The 18,545-nt window shown below is 38.9% G+C and overlaps 4 protein-coding genes across 7 annotated transcripts in view; 2 read left to right on the top strand and 2 right to left on the bottom strand.

Moving 5' to 3' along the window:
* Positions 1-976: 976 nt before the first annotated feature.
* Positions 977-4,079, top strand: LOC140935345 (uncharacterized). The gene is made up of 3 exons (XM_073384897.1): positions 977-1,075; positions 2,576-2,761; positions 3,730-4,079. The coding sequence occupies exons 1-3, from the start codon at positions 1,024-1,026 to the stop codon at positions 4,053-4,055; spliced, it is 564 nt and encodes a 187-aa protein (XP_073240998.1). The 5' UTR covers positions 977-1,023; the 3' UTR covers positions 4,056-4,079.
* Positions 4,080-4,749: 670 nt separating this feature from the next.
* On the bottom strand, positions 4,750-8,977 carry LOC140935346 (centrosomal protein 20-like). Of its 2 annotated transcripts, none has more exons than XM_073384898.1 (7): positions 8,937-8,977; positions 8,760-8,848; positions 8,547-8,655; positions 8,153-8,240; positions 7,332-7,435; positions 6,115-6,165; positions 4,750-4,927 (listed from the first exon to the last, which is right to left on the bottom strand). In XM_073384898.1, exons 1-7 carry the CDS (start codon positions 8,962-8,964, stop codon positions 4,854-4,856), a joined length of 543 nt encoding a protein of 180 aa, XP_073240999.1. In that variant the 5' UTR covers positions 8,965-8,977; the 3' UTR covers positions 4,750-4,853. The 2 variants fall into 2 exon arrangements, with proteins under 2 accessions (XP_073240999.1, XP_073241000.1); XM_073384899.1 differs by having other exon boundaries at positions 4,751-4,924.
* Positions 8,978-8,985: 8 nt separating this feature from the next.
* Positions 8,986-18,545, top strand: part of LOC140935344 (leucine-rich melanocyte differentiation-associated protein-like) — a 37,294-nt gene continuing 27,734 nt past the window's right edge. The window contains exons 1-4 of one of the 2 annotated variants that reach the window (XM_073384896.1): positions 8,986-9,190; positions 10,849-11,109; positions 12,374-12,521; positions 13,659-13,702. In XM_073384896.1, the coding sequence (XP_073240997.1) occupies positions 9,045-9,190; positions 10,849-11,109; positions 12,374-12,521; positions 13,659-13,682 (579 nt within the window). In that variant the 5' untranslated portion in view covers positions 8,986-9,044 and the 3' untranslated portion in view covers positions 13,683-13,702. Of the gene's footprint in view, positions 9,191-10,848; positions 11,110-12,373; positions 12,522-13,658; positions 14,136-18,545 lie in introns of those variants that run through there. The other variant, XM_073384895.1, reaches the window with a different exon arrangement.
* Positions 14,282-18,545, bottom strand: part of LOC140935307 (WD repeat-containing protein 7-like) — a 61,588-nt gene continuing 57,324 nt past the window's right edge. For both annotated transcript variants that reach the window (XM_073384856.1, XM_073384854.1), the window contains exon 28: positions 14,282-15,052. In XM_073384856.1, coding sequence (XP_073240957.1) covers positions 14,870-15,052 — 183 coding nt within the window. In that variant the 3' untranslated portion in view covers positions 14,282-14,869. The remainder of the gene's footprint in view (positions 15,053-18,545) is intronic.

The following is an 18,545-nucleotide window of genomic DNA, read 5'->3' on the forward strand; positions in this document are numbered from 1 at the left end:
ATGTGTTATGTCTCACGTTTATTGTGCGGGCAGAGCGAGTATTAGAAGGTCGGACTAAGATTAAGCATTAAAAAGACCTGCGGCAAGAGGAAACGCGCAGTGTAAGAGATGAACAAAAGCTCCTTAGGTTAAAGCGCCATTAAAATATAAAACAAGTATTATATAGAGCCAAATATTTAATCGTCAAAAGATTGAGATACCCCGGCTTTCCATGACAACAGCCCTAATCAGAATCTGATGCGGAATTCAAAAATAAACATGCGCGCAAACCTGAAGCCATTTATAAATATTTGCTGCGACTTTATTATCAACACGAAGAAAACGCTTTGAAAAACCACCTAAAAAGGCAAAAAATTAATTAAAGCATTCGGTAATATATTATTTATGAAAATCGATGCAGGTATTAAACACGATTCGACTGGTTAGAAAATTATCCTGCGGCGCGTTAAAATGTACAGCAGAAAAAATAACAACCTCGATGTAACATTCCTGCACTTCATATATTATAACTAGTCTAAGATATTTTCCTTCTTAACTTAATTTCTAATACCGGAATCAAGAGCTGACAGGGTTATCAACTACTAAACTTCTCTTGCGGGGTTTTAAAACCCCCCTTTTGCCCGATAATTGGGAAAATATTTCTCAGCAGGTATTAAAGATAATAAGAAGGTAAAATAAGCATATTATTATATTTGCAATTATATTTTTGACGCAAATTCTAATACTTTTACAAGTGTTGTATGAGAGGCCGTTTTACGATTTCAGAGGCCTAAATACGTTAACCTATTTCCGCCGTTCGGAGCGCAGTGCATTTCATGCTGCTGAGTTGGAGTTTTGGCCCCGGTGTTTTAACCGCCAATGAAAATTGAAACAACCTCCCTGTGAACAGTCTAAGCCGTAAAACGAAAACTCTGCTCCCTTCGAATTGTGATTTTATTGTCGCACTAATAAGTCATTAAATTGTCGGTTGCGAAACTCGTCACTGTAAATGCCCGACAACTTGGGCAGATTAGAGAACGCGGAATGAAGTTCGCGCTGCTGTTAGAAATATCATTCTTCACAATTCTTCAAAAAGGTACGTACGCCATAATTTCAAAGCGTGTCAGTGTTGTTATAAATATTCACAGTTAATGTTTTAATACATTCACCAAGACGTATGGTTTCTCTGTTGTCTTTCACTCCTTGGTAAAAATTTTGCTTTTGCTGGGGAAGCTAAAATGAAGATCATTCAAAGGTAAAAATGTCGTACATGTCTTAAATTAAACTGCGCACAAATTCAAATGCTCTACCATTGGCAAATTTCTACTTTTGCGTTACATTCATGAATACTAAACAACACCTCTCCCCCTTATATAAGTCTTTGCTGAAAGACCTAAAACCCTCATTAATATACCACCAGATTTATCTTTTTACGGGCAAACAGTACCGCATTAAGTAAGTTTCACTGCATTTCTTATTCAGGCTTTAACACCCGGCAAAACTTTGAAATTAAACTGTTAAATGTGACGGTTGCAAATGCTTTCTCACACCAGCCAGACGGATATAACATTTTCTCTTTATAGCCTACCCCCTCCATGACCGAGTCTAACCTTTTGGTGCGGCTGATAACTCGCACAAAATCAGATATAAGCAAGAACCAAAATGGTTACTATGGCTCTTGATATAAGGCACTGATTCATCAGTTAAAATTGCTTTCCGTCTTCTTTTAAAGGAGCTGTGTGAGGACATTTATGAAAATTCAAACAGTAGAAACTGCCACCAAATTGAGTTACTAAATAATCACTCAAAACATTAAAATAACAACTGAAAGCAAATAAAAAAGAAAGTACGGATGGCCAAAGTCGGAAAAGATTGAAACGGATTGCAGTAGACCTCGATCGTTAGCTTGTATGTTTTGTTTTCCCAATACAGGTCATGTGATAACCCTCTTTAGTAAAATCCAACTAGTGGTCTATTATCAATGCTGCGTTATGATTGATTGAGCTACTACTAGGCTTTATGTTATAGCCCACTAGCGCGAGCTTTTTGGCGGCACAATAGGATTAAATTCTAGCTTTAACTAGCTAAACGTTTTTTATTCTCGATATTTTTGACTAACTAGTTGGATTTTACTAAAACAATTATTCCTCTCGCCCTCATGGCCTCTGAGTCAATAGCCCATTCGGCCTCATGGGCTATTGACTCAGAACCCATTCGGGCTCTAGGAATAATTGTTAAATAGAACTGTTTCTTTCAAATTTCGTGTTATTCGCGTGCATATCTACGCATAATTTATGAAGAAACAAAGGGTTCAAGTTCCTCTGGGACCTTTATTAAAAAACAAAACATACGAGCTAAAGAGGTCTATTGTGTGTTTTGAAAACTTGTTTATAGCCTTATTAAACAGTTTTTCAAAGTGCACTTTCGTTGTTTGTAACGTTTGGTATAACGCTTACAAAGTATGTTTTTTTTTTGAAGAAGCGCTGAAAAATTTTGTCATTTACAAGCAGTTTCTTCCATTATCTTTTGCTAGCGTTATCCCTCAGCGAGCCATGACACAACTTCTTTAAATTTATGTATTGTCTTTTCATTTCAGGGTGTGGAGACACTGCTGTTACATGTGGGAGAACGAGAAGAACGGTGTCAAACAAATGCTGCGTGTTCCCCTTTACATACGAAGGAAAACAGTACGACACTTGTATATGGGGAGGTCAATCGACTTCTTATTGGTGCGCCACCACGGACAACTTTGATCGAGATGAACAGTGGGATATCTGCAAAGGTATCATATTGAGAAATTTAATCGAAAAAAAAGTATCAATGAAACGTTTTAACTTTGTCTCTAAACATTAATGTAAACAGGAAAGTCAAGCTAAATGAGGCTGAGAAAACTGCCTAAAATCGATACGGTACGGAGTGTAGTACTTGAATGAAATCGTCGCATCGCATTTCCTTTCTGGCACAAAAATCGCACCGAGTTTTTTGAGAGATGGCGTTTCGCGTATCATAAAAAAAGAATCAGGTCTTGTGCTCGAAAACGCACTAAATCTATCGGACCTGTTTATATGAGATGAGCCAGCCTGGTTAGCCCGGCTGGCCCATTTTACCGGGCTGTCTCGGCTCCTGCCCTCTTTTCTCTTAAAATTGTCATTGTGTTTATTTGAGAAGGCGGGTCAGCTTTTCCATGTAAACACAACACAAATTTTATGAGGAAATAATACATGCTTTTATCTATTCATACGTCTTCAAAGCAATTTTTAGCCATCTTAATTCTTATATAGCGACATTTACAGTTGTACATTTTAGTTTTTATGTTAAATCTAGTTGTTGTATATATGTAATATATTTTTAATTCTCTAGATTATACGACAATTTTATGTTAGCACGTACGTATATGGAACGAGCTTTTTAGCTCACTAGACGTTACGTGGATAAATAAACGATTGATTGATTGATTGATTGATTGATTGATTGATTGATTGATTGATTGATTGATTGATTGATTGATTGATTGATGATCCAAGCCAGCCCTGGCACGGCTAACCGGGTTGGCTTACCTCACATAAACAGGCCCATAGTCTCAGTGTGGCCGTACAGTAGCAGGGTGTCCGGGCGCCCACTTGTTGTAGCGTCTGCAGCGAAGGCTAATTAAAAGTAAAAGCAAACCAGGGTATACAGACCTAAAAATACCTGTGTATAACCATATCTTACACTAGAATAAGATAAATTAGTCTCTGGTGTCTTTCACAGGCGTGAAGTGCTACATATGCACTAGCGATGTTTCATGGTCGCACTGCGAGTCTTACCAGCAAGCACACACGTGCCCGCACATATACGACGAATGTCTAAAACTGAGCAAGGAGGAAGAAAACACTTACTCCAGTAAACTCTTCCGTAAAAGATGTACTTCAAACAAGCTATGTACAGCATATAATCCAACATGTGAAGGCCCGGATGTTGTGAAATGCGACTTTAGCTGCTGTATGGGAGACCTGTGCAACGCGGCTTCTTATGCACAAATTGAGCGTTTGGGTGTATTGATGGTTTGGGTTTGGGTTTTGTTTTTGTACTCTTGAAATTGCCGTATTAATCTGCATGGAATGAGAGCTATTTATTGCCATGAAAAAAAAAAGATCTACCCTTTCTCTTATAAACAGTAGCTGAAATTTGCCAAAGGTTTCGACATAGGATAGAAACATCACATATAGTCCCTTCAAAGGGTTTTTCCAACTTTTGACAAGGAGTATTAAGCAAAAAACCAAAGAAGAAAGAGAGCCTTACAACAAGTAAACTTGTCAAGTTTCAAAGTGATGAATCACATTCGTCTGTAAAATCTTTAGCTACAGCTTTGCGGAACCCACGCTGGGTGACACAGACTTTTCATGCGCGGTTTCCAGAATATCTTTGGCCGACACCGAAGCATCCCTCCACCCGCGAAAAAAAAGAGACCCTAGAGTATGTCTTGAACCATATCCTCTTTAATTTTTAACATATCATTCTCAAACTTGGCACTCTTTTTTATCATACTAAAGCGTTCTTGAACACCGCTGAAATAAAATGAAACTTCTTGGTTGTTGGCTGAGAGATGGTCCACTAAATTTAACAGTTGCACTGGAATGAACTTCAGTTACTAAGGTATTCCTTCTTTTCCTTCTTAGACTGACTCTCAGCCAATGTTACAAACTTCTCGAAGGGTGTTACTTGCTACATATACAGCATTTTATTACTAGTGTGATAGCAAGTTATAGGTGCTTTTAGGAAAGCAAGGAATAAAGTTCACAGAATTCCGGAACATCCTACAATCTTGCCTACTACTTGCTGGTTTTCTCCAGTCTTTCTCTTTTTTTGTCTTAATGGGCATTATTTATCGGGCGTCATCTTCTCCCTCCTCGAACAATAACAGGTTCAGGATCATGACCAAAGCTTGAATGAAGTCTTCTTTCATCTACTTGACAAGCGACAAAAAAAAGAACATAGAATACACCCAGTCAACCCTCTTAAACTTGACAATGAAGTGTCGCAGCACTGGGACTAACCTGCGATCAGGCGTTCTTTTCTTTTTTTTCTGGAGAGCGTGAAAGAAGGACCGCCTGATAGCAAGTTATATTGTGACAGGCTCTAAGGACAGGTACAGACGCCGGACTTTTCCTGAACTGCACCCACTTTGAATTAAAGCCGACCCAAATTATTTAGACCAGGTTAATTGATTAAGAAACCGATCTTACTTCCAGCCGAATTAAAATTAAAAGGAGAAAAATGCTCTCTGAGTTAAACTTCTTGCCAAATACGTTATGTCAATTTATGCATTAGGTTCGGCGTATGGAAAGTTTGACTTTTGAATCAAAGTCGTTCCAAAGTTGTAATTCCTGGCCCGGGCAAGGAGGGAAGAACGACTGAACCGTTCCAAAATTGAAATAGGCGTTCCTTATCGAATCAGACACCGAACATTTCCTGTACATAATTCAATTTGTTAGGTTCAGCTCATAAAAAGTTCAGCGTCTAAACTGGGCCTAAGTGACGACCACCTTAGAGCTGAGAGCTGTCCATATTAAAGAGAGTCAAAGAAGATAACTGGAGGGCAGTGAGGACTGACCACAGTCTACATGTGGGTGTTGCTTTTAGGGAGGGGTCCCTCTTAAGATGCTACTTGACTTTTCAAAAATTTCCCTGGCTGTTTCTTGACCTTTAAAAGACTGTTATTTCCTGACCTTCCTCTGGCTGTGTCACCCCTGCATTACTACAATCAATGCATCTAGCCTGTATCAGTCACACTAAATAAACCCCATTAGTTTAGCTTTTCTTTTTTTCTAATGCTGGTCACGTGATGTGTACATAATATTATGCAAGTCAACATTAAAAAATGTAAAAGAAAGGAAGTAGTTCTCTAGAATGACAATACATGTGCCACGATTGTAATAGGAGTGCTGACAACCCATCAACCTTTCAAAAAATAAAAGATGCTCTCAGCACAAGCCTTCATAGCAGTCATTTCCTCGGGTGGGAGATCATGGGGTGCAAGAAAAAGTGAAAACTACATATTACACCACCTTCCTTCTTGTGTTTTGGAAAGGAAATCAATGCTAGTATGCAGGTTAAAAAAGCACATCTTCTATGAAAATAAAGAGTAAAGAGTACCTCTGTCCTGGGTGTGCAGCAACCCATCTGGATGTCTTCTCTGTCGCGATTCTGTTAAAAGAAAAAAAAAAACAGATGAAAAATGGTAAGAAGAAATAATAATATATTTTGAGTGGTATCTATGTTGCAGTGCTTGATGCAAACATAATTATTTACAGATAAAGATCACCTTCGAAAGCAGAAAAATGGAAGCAAATCTTTGATTGAGGGAAGACAGAGAACAATAATGCAGATATGCAACATGAAAATGTGTAATTCATGAGGTGGAAACTACTCTCAAGCGGAAAAACAAGAGGATTTTCTTTTAATATAATCCCAATAAATGTTATGAAGACTTTTCTTCTTTGGGAGGGGTATTTGATTATTATATTGGTACCCCACTGCCCAAGGTACTCCAGGCTCTATGGGAGGTATTACATATAGGGTACATGTACATTCCTTTGAGATGATCCAGATCAGGATCAGTAATCCAGGATCACTAGGATCAACCGATCCTGATCATCCAGGGTTGTCACTAAGATTTCAAGTTGTTGGGTAAATACAACAAGTAGGCAGGGAATCAAACAGCTAGGAGTTTCTTTTGCTTCTACTTTTCTTCCTTTTTCCAATGAAAGTAGCCAGGGACCACATTCATAGTAGCTGGGGGAAATCCCCGGCCCCCAGCTCTTAATGACAGCCCTGATCATCCAAATGGAATGCACCTATAGACTATATTTACTGTTTGTTCACTGTTGTACAAGTGCAAGAGAGAATCATGGGACAGAGAGGAAATCTTAGGGCATTGGCTGCAATATGTGAATGGGACGTTTGCATCAAGTTATGTTGACTCCTGATCAAAAGCAAAAAATGTGGACTATTGTAATGGCGACTATTGAATTCTCTCTTGACAACACTGAATAAAACTTTGCAGATCCCTCCGAAAACCAACTTCCAATTAATTTAAGTGTTTAATTGGTCTAAAAAGACTTTTGTGAAATGCGCATATTCTTAGGGCTAGACATTATTCCCTCTTGACGAGTGTTTAAGTGTCATGGTGGCAGTTTCATAACAGTGTTAAACTTATAAGTACGTGGAAAAGGGGATTCCAGCCCATAATAAGTCTAATAAGTGTGGGCTGGGATGCTTATGGGTTCGAGCAAGATGTTTGAAACTCTATACAACCCATTTCTTAAGGCCGCTGGGGGACACTGATTGAGGTATTTATGACTGTATATTACCTGCAGTACGAGGTTGTAACGACTCATCTCTCAAACCTCTCAATCTTCTTCCCTCCCTGTGGCCCCCTTGGAGATAATAAGCCAACATCTCATACAAAAGGGGCCTAGAAGAAAATTTTGTCCATTAGAGTGATCATATGTAAAAATGATAAAATGTAAAATAACATACGTGTAGGAAAAGGAGAAAAAAGTGGGAGAAAGAAAGATGGATTGATTCTTCCTGGAATCTCAACACAGGTATAAGTATGTGGTCCAGCAGGGTCCCATTGAAACTTGCCTTTGGCTTTGGGCAACTAGAAAATCTCAGTTTTTGCATTAAACTGGAAACATGGGACACTCTGAGGATTTTATTAGGGTAGTATTGAGCTCTCTATAAAATATGTAAAACTTTAAGGTAAGGTAAAGGCGCACACGAGCCAAAGGCCCACACGGCCAGAGCTTATTACCGCTTTCCATAGCAAGAAGCAAGCCTAGGAGTATTGCTACTCCCCCCGGGATGGGATGCTAGTAGTCGGAAGAGGGTCTGAAAAGTTAAGCCATACCAGTACCCATTTCTACATCTGGGTGAAGAGAGACAAAGTTGAGTAAAGTTCCTTGTCTAAGGAAACAACGGGAAGGGTGTGGCTTGAACCCTAGACCTCCAGATCCAGAGGTCGAGGTATTAACCGCTCGGCCACACACACCTCCACAAACAAATATGTAGAAGGAGAAAAAATATTTTTCTGAAAGCATTTAGCTTTGCAGGAGAATTACACCATTGAGCTGAGTAACAGTCTTGAAACAACTTATTGTGTTCAGAAAAGAAACATTTTTCACTTTACATGGAAGGTGATGCAGTCTGGTCTTCTGTGATGTTAAGCTCCTGAACAAGAAACTGTCTGTCCATTGGATCCTTAGGCTGGCCTGTTTCTGTGGGGAAGGGAACATAATAGAACAATACTGTAAAATGAAATGTGTTCCAACCGTTAAAGCACTTGGGAGATCCAGGCTGCCTAATAAAAGGTGGGTATACTTGAAGTGAAGATTTTACGACAAAAATTAAGACATTTGGCCCAGGTTTTAGGTTAGTTTATGATTTATGAGGGTCCAGGCTTTTTAGGATAGGAAACAATTTGATGGGTATATTATTATAATCATCACTATAAGCATTCAGTCACTTGGAGAAAAAAATAAACCCATAAAAAAAAAACATAACTAAATAAGTGTTCAGTGTACCTGCTAAAAGCACAGATTCTGTGTATTTGTACTTGTTGAACGTCAAGTATTCTCTGATCAATTCATTGATGAGAAGATTCTCATTTGATAGTGTCGGTCTTGCTTCAGTCTATACATAGCAAAAAACACTTATTTAATTCATGAGAGCTTAACCTAATGTACCACAACGTAAAGTTAATCTTCTGGCTCTTGTGATAGTTTATAGCTTCCAACCTGATCATCCAATGCGCTGAAGACTTCCGCTCGAATTCGAGCTCGAATTTGACCAAGAACGCCTCTGTTTTCTAAAGTTTCTTTTAAAACTGATGAGAAAGATAATAAAGGAAATCTATGCCTTCAATAGCCGATGAACAATGGGAAATCTGCCAAAATAAATAAGCACTTTCTTACCGTTTTTTAGCTCATCTACGGTAGCCATTTTGAAAATGGCGGTTAATCGAGACGTGAGGACGTGCGTAAAACACCGGTGAAGAGGCATGCCACAGCGATTTTTTTACGATGAATTCAATAAGTTGGCCTGATCCTAGCGACCCTGGAAGAATTTCTCTAGCTTATCGAGATTTGAGTGAACTTCCCGAAGGCTGGCACAAAAAGTTGAGCTTCGGTGACATTACAGCGTTGGATTTGAGCCACAACAATTTGTCGTATCCTTGTGCAGTTTCTGCCGTAGTAATAATGATATGGAAGACTAAATCGTTGTCGGTAAAGAGTAAGATTTCTGCTCAGCCCATTTATTTATTATGCATACATGTTTCGACTCTGTTCATTTGAAATAGCATGAAATAGGGACTGTATAAGATTGCTGCATGCGTAATGACCATAATGAATATATTGGGATGTGCCGAAATCTCCCAGACTGGCCGGTGTTAATAATTTAAGGTGGCTGAACACAATTTTAGCAGTTTGTCAGTGTATTTATTTGCCAAATCATGACAAGAGAAAGGTTGAAGCTCACAAGCTGAAACTTGGCAAGTGAAAAATATACTGATGAAAGATTTTGATTGACAGGTAAAATTTGAGTTTTCGTAGTTTCCATGGCAGCATGAACGATTGAATACAACCTTAAAATTCCTCAGTTTACATAAAATTCGCTCATTAGATTTTCCTATAAACTTGCACACAGCTTACTATAGTTAATCATTTCCATGATTTGAAACTTATTTGACCAAATTTTAACAGGCGGGTTTTAGATAATCAGCGATATAACTGTACTGTAATTATTAATGTGTCACAAAATTCGTCTGGTCAACTTCCATTTTAAAGTTCTCATTATTTAACGATAAAAGTAAAAATTCTGCCAAATATCACAAAATTTTATTGAGTAGAGTTTGAGAAATTGTCTTCTGTGTACCACTGCTTTTTTGCCGCCATGTTTGTTTGTCTAATCTAAAACACGCATCGTCACGCAATTTACTGCTGACCGCCCACAGAACTGTGTTCAGCCACCTTAAGCTAACATTGTCGTGTAATGCTCTGAAGTTTAAGACACATTGTTTTACCTTTCTAAATATATACTAGTCTGCCAGTAAATCCTTACACAGGGGTTTGAGCGATTTTGTACAAATTGCTAGTCATTTGTGATCAAGAATATTATTACTTTTAATTGAAGAGTTGATGCTCTTAGTTACATCATTGCCGGAGATTCAAATTTTTGTATCAGAACTCAAAGCCAAGCTAGTAATTCTAGGGGGTGGGGGTTTAATAAGGGGATTCACATGTGCAGTAGTCAGACATCCCTTGAGCCTCTATGTGAGTACTTAAGGATGTTGTTTTTCAACGAAATTGTCACAAATCCTATCCTATATTTTCCAAGCAAATACTGCCTCCTCCAGTGGCTTTCCCAAGTGTAAGTGGGGATTGGGGAACTTGTGAGCACTCGAGACAAGTGAGAAGCACAAGAGAGGGATGATGGGAACGAGCGTAGAGCGTGAGCGGGGAGTGATGGGAAGGAACTCCCTTCGTCCCCTCTTTCCCTAATAATTAACTCAAATTTCCCCCTGTGATTGCGAGCGACTGGGGACGAGACAGATGCAAATAGGCTCATGTTCATGGTAGCAGCCAGGGGAAATTCCCATCCCCCGCCGTGACAGCCCTTTTCTGGGGATATTTTTGCATGGACTAGGTAAATAACATGAAATTGAGGGGAAGGAACATGTAGCAGTAGTCTTAGATGCAACAGAGGCTGGGTTAAGTTCTGGCCATGTTGTTCCTCCTTTGCTTGAGTCTACCTTTTTCCACTCTGTATTATGGCCTTTTCATTCCTTTTCATGTAACACCTGTTTTCCTTAATAACCAATCATAGGGACTTCAAGTTTTTGAGAGACACTGACAATCTGAATACATTAATTCTGGATGACAATAATCTCACTAGTCACGTTAAATTTCCTGTAATTGGGTCACTTCATATTTTGTGGGTAAACCACAATAAAATTACAAATTTGAGCGCTTTTATAGAGACTGTAGCCATGTGCTTTCCAAACCTGAAATACTTCAGCATGATGAACAATCAAGCAGCTCCAAGTTATTTTAATGGTGGCACGTATCACCAGTACAAGGATTACAGGTAATGTCAAAAAATATTTATTTTTCTTTATTTTTTTCCTCAAATTATTTTGAGAGTGACAAAGTTTAGGGGTAGGAATACCAAATTTCAGTTTATAAAATGTCATTGCTCACAATGTAACCAGTGAGAATTTCCCCTTCACACATCACACAACATTGTGCCATGGGCAATTACGAAACCAGCTTTAGGTAGACTGATTTCAAATAACTGTCACTTGTAATAGAGAATTCTGGGTAGGGACAGAAAACCACCCTTTAGGGAAGGAGACAGAGAGAGAGAGGGGAGGGGGGTGGGGAGTAGAAAGAATGCAAATTCATGAAATTCCCTCCACGGCCACTTTCACACAAATCCCTAACCACAAAACAACGCCCCACCCCCCCCCCTCCAAAAAAAAATAAAGTAAAATAAAATAAAATGACATAAGCAAACAACACAGTAAACAAGCTAAGACATGGGAAGTTGAAACAATCTACAAAATGTTTGCTGACCGAGTTTTCATAAATCCAGGCAGATATAGAGGTATGGATATGGTAGTCTAACAAAAACATTCATTGGGTTTCAGACAGAGGTTTTTTTTTTCAGGGGTTTACTGTGCCTTTAAGCATTGTTTCCTTCAAGACAAAATTTTGCTTGACATGGTCTCTATCTGCCCCCGCCCCCCTTTTATTTGTAGACTAGCAAACAATAGAAAACCATCTTTTGTGTTGTCTTTTCCTGCAGTCTTTTCATGTCTTTTAACAATATTGATCCATATGTGTAAAAAGCTTGGCTACTATGTCTATGAATTAAGCATTTCAACTTTGAGAAACTTACCGTAAAATTCCAAAAATAAGCCCTGGGGCTTATATTTTTCAAAGGCCCTATTCAAGGGGCTTATGTACGGAGGGAAATTTGCGTTTCAAAATTGATTGGGCTAGCTTGTAGTTGGGCTTATTCATGGAGGGGCTTATTTTCAGAATTTTATGGTATTCCATGAAACATAAGCATGTGAAATAGAGATTCCTAATTATTACTTTTGTTTAATACTATCTATTTATTTGATTATTTTATAAATTATTAGAATTATAATTCTAATAGTTTAAAAGCAATACCATTTATGTATATAGGAATGCTAATAAAAATTAATGTTATGTTATGTTATGTAAAGGGTCACCTATTTTTTTTTCTTTTTTGCAAGGCAGCCTTCCATCTTCTTTGGGCAAGCTTATTTTCTGGTTATTTGTCAATGAAAGAAGAGTGATTCTACCGTGTTGTTTTTTTGCAGGTGTTATGTTATAAGCCATCTTCCAAGCTTGGTTATGCTAGATGACCATGCCATCACAGCAGAGGAGAGGGAAGAAGCACGTAAAGTGTATGGCAACAGAAGAGTTTCCGTCAGCTCAAGGAGAGCCAGCAAAAAGCATAAAGAAAAGGTCAGACTCTTAAAATCTCTGCCTTTTAAAAACTGCATGCGGTGGTATGATCTGGGCTGGATATTACAGTCTACAGAGTGGCAGGTCATGGTCAGGGGCAGATCTAGGGGGAGAGTGCAGGGTGTATACACCCCCCCCCCCCCCCCCCCGCTGAGATGACGTGCAGCTTTCTAATACAACTGGTATTCTGTATTAAAACTTGTTTACGTCAGCAGTCAGTTGCTCCATTCCTTAGTGGTGCAACCCTTCTAAGAAAAATCCTGGATACACCCCTCATAGTGATTACTGAGTGCAGAGGTTTTCCCTTAATTTGCTTTGCAAATGGCTAGACCACCATCTGTTTGACATGAACATGTGGACTGTAGTAACAAGTGATTATGACTTGTCCCTTTGCCAGTCGATTCTTTTCAAACAGTGCCCTCAATTGGGATCTTTGAGAGAAAAACAGTCATAAAACGTGTAGTGCCTTCAAATGTTTTCTGGAGCACAAAACCATTTAACTACTTTGAAGATGTGATGGTATCCAAATGTATTTGTCATTTGACTGAAAATAGTTTTAACACATTTGATCCTGAAATGCCATTGATTTGAAGCTACATGTACAACCAGTTGCAAAAATGTTGAGACATTCCGACAAAAAAACGAACTTTCTTGCTTCAAATCGCTGCTAGTCACAAGACTGTGAGATACATGTATAATACTGACCTCCCTCCTCCCCCTCATACAAAGTCGTTCCTCCAAGTTTTGAGCATGGTCGTGTATTGCTAGCAACTTTGATAAGGGGTGAAGGGGGGATTACAAGCACAAGATCATGAACCCGCCATTTAAGCCAAAATACGGTACAGTGTCTCAACTACTTTTGCAACTGGTTGTGGTTGAGTTGTTTCGTTGTCACCATCTGTTTAAAAAGATATGAGGTAAATAATAGTCTAGCCCAAAAAGTTGTTTACACTTGTTGAGCATGCACTTAAGACGGCTTTTGTACCCAATGGAAAATAACTCGGATGACTGAGGTGTGATTTTATTTCTTCTCTACATTGTAGTATACATACAGTGTCATAAATTAACATCAGATTAAAACAACAACATTATTAGCTTGCCACTATATTTATTATCAATCCTCTTGCTTTTTTGCAGCCCAAGCAAAGTAAACATGGATAATTCACATGGATCTGATTCAGTGGAACATTGCTTTGAATCAGTGAAACACCCCAGAGAAATGGAAATAATTATACTGAAGGCACATAAATGGTACAACAGATCAGGGAGCTACAGTTTGTGCATGTATCAGCTGAAATGTGTACAAAAAGTTTGCAAATCTCATTCTCGGGCACCCTGCAAGAAGAGCCTTCTTTTGTGTTATTGACTGTGTTGACTTGTAACGGCAGGTCACAGGATCTGAAGATTGAGATTATACATGCTAAAGAGTTTTTCATGCAATTTAATAGAAATGACCAGAGACTATTTCTTTAAGCTTTTGAAAAGAAAAATCAGAAATTTTGTAATAAATATTATTATTAGTTAATTAAATTTATAATGGTTATAGAGTTATATTTACCAAGAAACATCCTGCCAAAATATTTATAAAATAAAATTACAGACCTTTATCAATTACGACCTTACTATGTTATTAATTTTTGTAACTGTATTTTGAGAGAAACACATATTTCCGCCACTTACTATCGTCCCTCTTGAACTGAAGAGGTTATGGTGCAAGTAAAGGTCGTATTTTCAGAATTTTAATGGTGAAAATAACGTGTGCTGGATTACATCGTATCCTTCTGCAAAACAGGATTTAGTTTCACGTTTTAAGGAGAACGTAAACAAGCCACTATAAAATTTTCCTTCTCATTATGAACGTGGAATTCGACCGTCAGCAGAGTTCGTCTACACTTGACAAAGTATTGAGTTGGAACAATCGCGAAGAAGAAGGAAGTCCCTTTCCCTGTAAAATGAAACTTAAAACAAGTTGAACTGATCATGTAACTTAAATCACACATTTATATGAGGCGACTGAAAAAGAAAAGCAATGAAACTCTGGAACTTTTTTTTCTTCGAAAGCGTTACTGTTCATTGAAAAGAAATCAACCAACGAGTTTCATTCACATAATTTATTTTATTTTAAACGCTTCCGTTTTCCCATCAATAACGTACTCAAAACGTCTTGTGTAGAGTCCACAGAGTCCACAGTTACTTAATTCACCGGAAGAACACCTCCAGAATAAAATCTCTGTGCAGTGTCCATTTAACCAAATTCTCATGTAAAACGAGTCTCTCTTGCTGGTATGCGTTTTAAGACCGAGTAAAATCATTATAAGTTGTTGTTTGAACAGAATGAATCGTTTCCCCTAGACAGTATACTTGTATTCCGTCCCATCTGCCATAAGTAGAATGACATTCTTGTGATTAATCCACACCAGCCGTATAAGCTTCAATAGAGCAGGAGACATTTTCGGCGACGGGGAAACCGTGGTGTAAGATCGCACACATTTAAGAGACGATCCCAACATGCCAAACAGCGACGAACCAGTCTGCAACGGTTAAAAAGAAAGTGCTGTAGGACTCTCATGTGTCTAGTTATATTTTTTGCCACATGAGGGCGCTTTATTCGATCAAAATACCGTAAATGTATAAACGAGAACAAATTGAAATTTCCTGAAAAAAGATTCTGAAACACTCCAAAAAAGTCTACTTTTTGAAACTCAAACCATTAAATTCTCAGATTCTCAAATTGCTCGAAAAAAAAAAATCCGAAGTTTGCGGTTTCATCGCGAGGTTGTCCTTCTGTTCTCGAAATTTAGGAGAAGCCAAGGCAAAGTATAAATGCATGGATCTCTCGGAATTTTCTTGTTCACTGAAACGCGCCCTTCCTTAATCGGTAATAAACCCTTCGAAGGTTTTTTTCAACTTTTAATTAAGACCAGTAAGCGAATATCCATCGACAGTATTGGAAAGAGCGCCTTGAAAATAAGGACATTTTAGCAAATGTACAGGTGATACGTCCAAAGCGAGCGAAGACATTGTTCTACAAAGTCGCAAAAATTTTCAGACGATTGTATGGTCAGGGACACAAACTTAACGTCTGTAAAATTCTGCGATTTTGCAGAACTAATATCACAGGGTGAAATAAGGTATTTCCGCAATTCGGAAAAGTTGCGGAAACCTGATGGTTCAAAATTCCGTTGCGTTTCCGCAGGACGGTTTCGACGGGAAACGTGTAAGATGAAAATGGAGTCATTGTTTCATGTTTCCGCAGCGGCAGCGCTTCCGTTGACTTAAACGTGTCAGCTCGTTTCCATTGCGTTTCCACAAGCGGTTTTGTACTGAAATTTGCTGGTTTTCATGATCAATCCCTGGTTTCTCATATAATAAAATTTGTTTTAACTGTACTGATTACGCTTCAGGCAAGATGAGGAATCATTGCATTGACCTAAAATATCCGAAAGAACAGAGATAATCGCCTGCGCTAAACTACACGTCGTAAATACTGAAAAAGTGTTAGACGGATTCCCTCTGTCTTCCTTTTCTAAGAGATTCAAAGATGTGTTATTAAAATCATTAGCGCTCCAAACACTGAAGCGTAATTTGAAACAATTCAGAAACAGCAAAATAAATGATCTGTTAGCACACTTGCACGCATTTTGCCTCGCTCTGGAGGGATGTGTGTCGTAGTTACTAAAACAAGGAATAACCTACAATGACCTACAATGACCTTCAATGATCTACAATAATCTACAATGATCTACGATGAGCTACTAAAAGCTACAATGAGCTACTACGAGCTAAAATGAGTTAAAATAAGCCCTACAATGAGCTACAAAATGACAGACAATGATGTTTGTCGTGTGACGCTTGGACATGACACTAGGCTTACAGTATTAAATTGCCAAGCACATTTTGAAAAGGCAAAACAAAAATTGTGCCTGATCTCAGGTAACTTGAGAAAGTTGAAAATAGATTATTGCAATCGCGTTGTTACCGGTATAGCATTATTATACCCTGTATTGACGGAAGTCATGCAGGCACTCCCTTAGTATGGGCCGCTGAGCAGGATATGGATTTTACTACTTAGCGTTACAAACAGAGCATCCTGTTGGACCGAAAGCCATTTAAAGGGTCTTATGATGTCTTATACAGGCCAGGGTACTTGAAAGAAAATGAATAATTTTTCTTTTGAACAGGGTCAGAATCTGAAGGCCTCCTTTGTTCATCTCTACCCTTACGTCCCTTGAAGATCCCCTAGGATCGACTGTTGGGGTGACTGTGTTTGTTCAATTTGTTTGAAAAAAAGACAAGACAAAATAAAACTTATGCGAAAGGTTGCAAGGGATGGTTTGGACAAAAGTCACAGTATCATCATCAAACATGTATTATTACACTGTAAATTTATCTCCAAGCGTAATAATTAGAGATGCTGTCATCGTTAAATGGCTGTCATGCAGTCAGGGACTAAACGCGTTACTTTTACGCACCCATGTCCCCGGCCTGATCTTTTTTTTTTTTTGTCTTTTTCTAAAATCTTCATTTTAGCTCATTACAGGGATTACAAGTTCGGTCATAGTAGCTCATTGTAGGTCATTGTAGATCACTGTAGGCCATTGTAGGTCATTGTAGGTCATTGTAGGTCATTCCTTGTTTTAGTAACTACGTCTTGGGAACATGCTGTGATAGGCTGACACACAGTGCGCATTGTTTGACTTAACGCTGATTGGTTGTTATCGAATCTGGTCTGATAATGTAAGCGGTGGTTTATGTAATCGGGGTCATGTTCCAGCCAAAACAAATCAAAACATGTTCCATTGTGTGTAGACCGTTCGAAATCTCGTGCGAGGCCGCGGAAAATTTATCGTGTACGAGGAATCACATCATATTTGTAAACAGTGTCTGAGAAAACTACAAAAGCGGCGTGGACTTCTCATAGCCTGTGAACAGGCTCTCTGTTTGGGGAAAAATAGCGAGGAAAGGGAAGTGAAAGGCGGAGAGAGAGCCTGTAGACAATCATTTGAGGCCCTTATTCCGCCTCTTGTAATTATCCTGCCGATCATCTGTCAGTAAGATCGTTATCGGTCAATCAATTTCGCGCGTGAGTAACTCCTGGGAAAATTAACAGGAAATGAGTGGTGTTTTGCTCCGTCTGAAAACAAAGTGAAATGGAGCATGAACCTCATTGTTAGCCTGCGTAGCAAGCGTTTCCAATCGAGTTATTGCGCGAAAGTTGGAGAGGAAGCAAAAAAAAGGTTGAAGGGAGAGGGGGAGGGAAGAAGAGGAAACGCTTGCCCGCAAACCCTACGATTCTGGAAAACGCCCCTTGATATTTCACGGTTCGGTTCATTTGTAAATTGACAGCTCGTCAAAACAGAAGTATAACGAACAGATTATCCCTGGATTACGGGTGCATGCACAGGCTATCGAAACAAAATAAAAGGGATGCTTGCCCAACGGATAGAAGGCCTAACTACGCAAATAAATGTCTCATTACATCCTTGTCTGCGCGGTTAGTACTAAATTTACACTCTAGAGTACATTACACAACTCAATCAGCAACACTTTGCAAGTAGAATTGGCGATCAGTGTGGGCAATTTATGTTTCTAAGGGACGTCCGTCGCACAAAGGCTTAACGCGCGGGGGCTTTTAGTCAATGACTGACATAAGAGTTTCCTCACAATCGACCCAGTTAGAGAGCGATAATGTACGCGTGAACTTTGCGTACAACTGGCAATAAGCTGAATAAACCGGACATCGCTCAGGTTTTTAGGTGGATATTAAAAATCGTATTTTCTCATGTACCGGAGGGGTTTTTCGCGTATTATGTTGCGCAGTTTGGCAGTGATATACCGAGCATCAGACAGGTAACGTACCGAAAACAACCATTTTACTCTTCTTCTACCAAACGGTTTTCCTGCAATGGTCTTAGTACTGGTCCCGCTGCCGAAGCCTTGCACGAGAAAGATACGGTAATCGAGAGTCGAGAATCGAGAATCGATATTGAACTCGGGACAAGAAAAGGTCGCCGTCGAAGGAAC

This window comes from Porites lutea, chromosome 4 (assembly GCF_958299795.1).
Source record: "Porites lutea chromosome 4, jaPorLute2.1, whole genome shotgun sequence".
NCBI lineage: Eukaryota > Metazoa > Cnidaria > Anthozoa > Scleractinia > Poritidae > Porites > Porites lutea.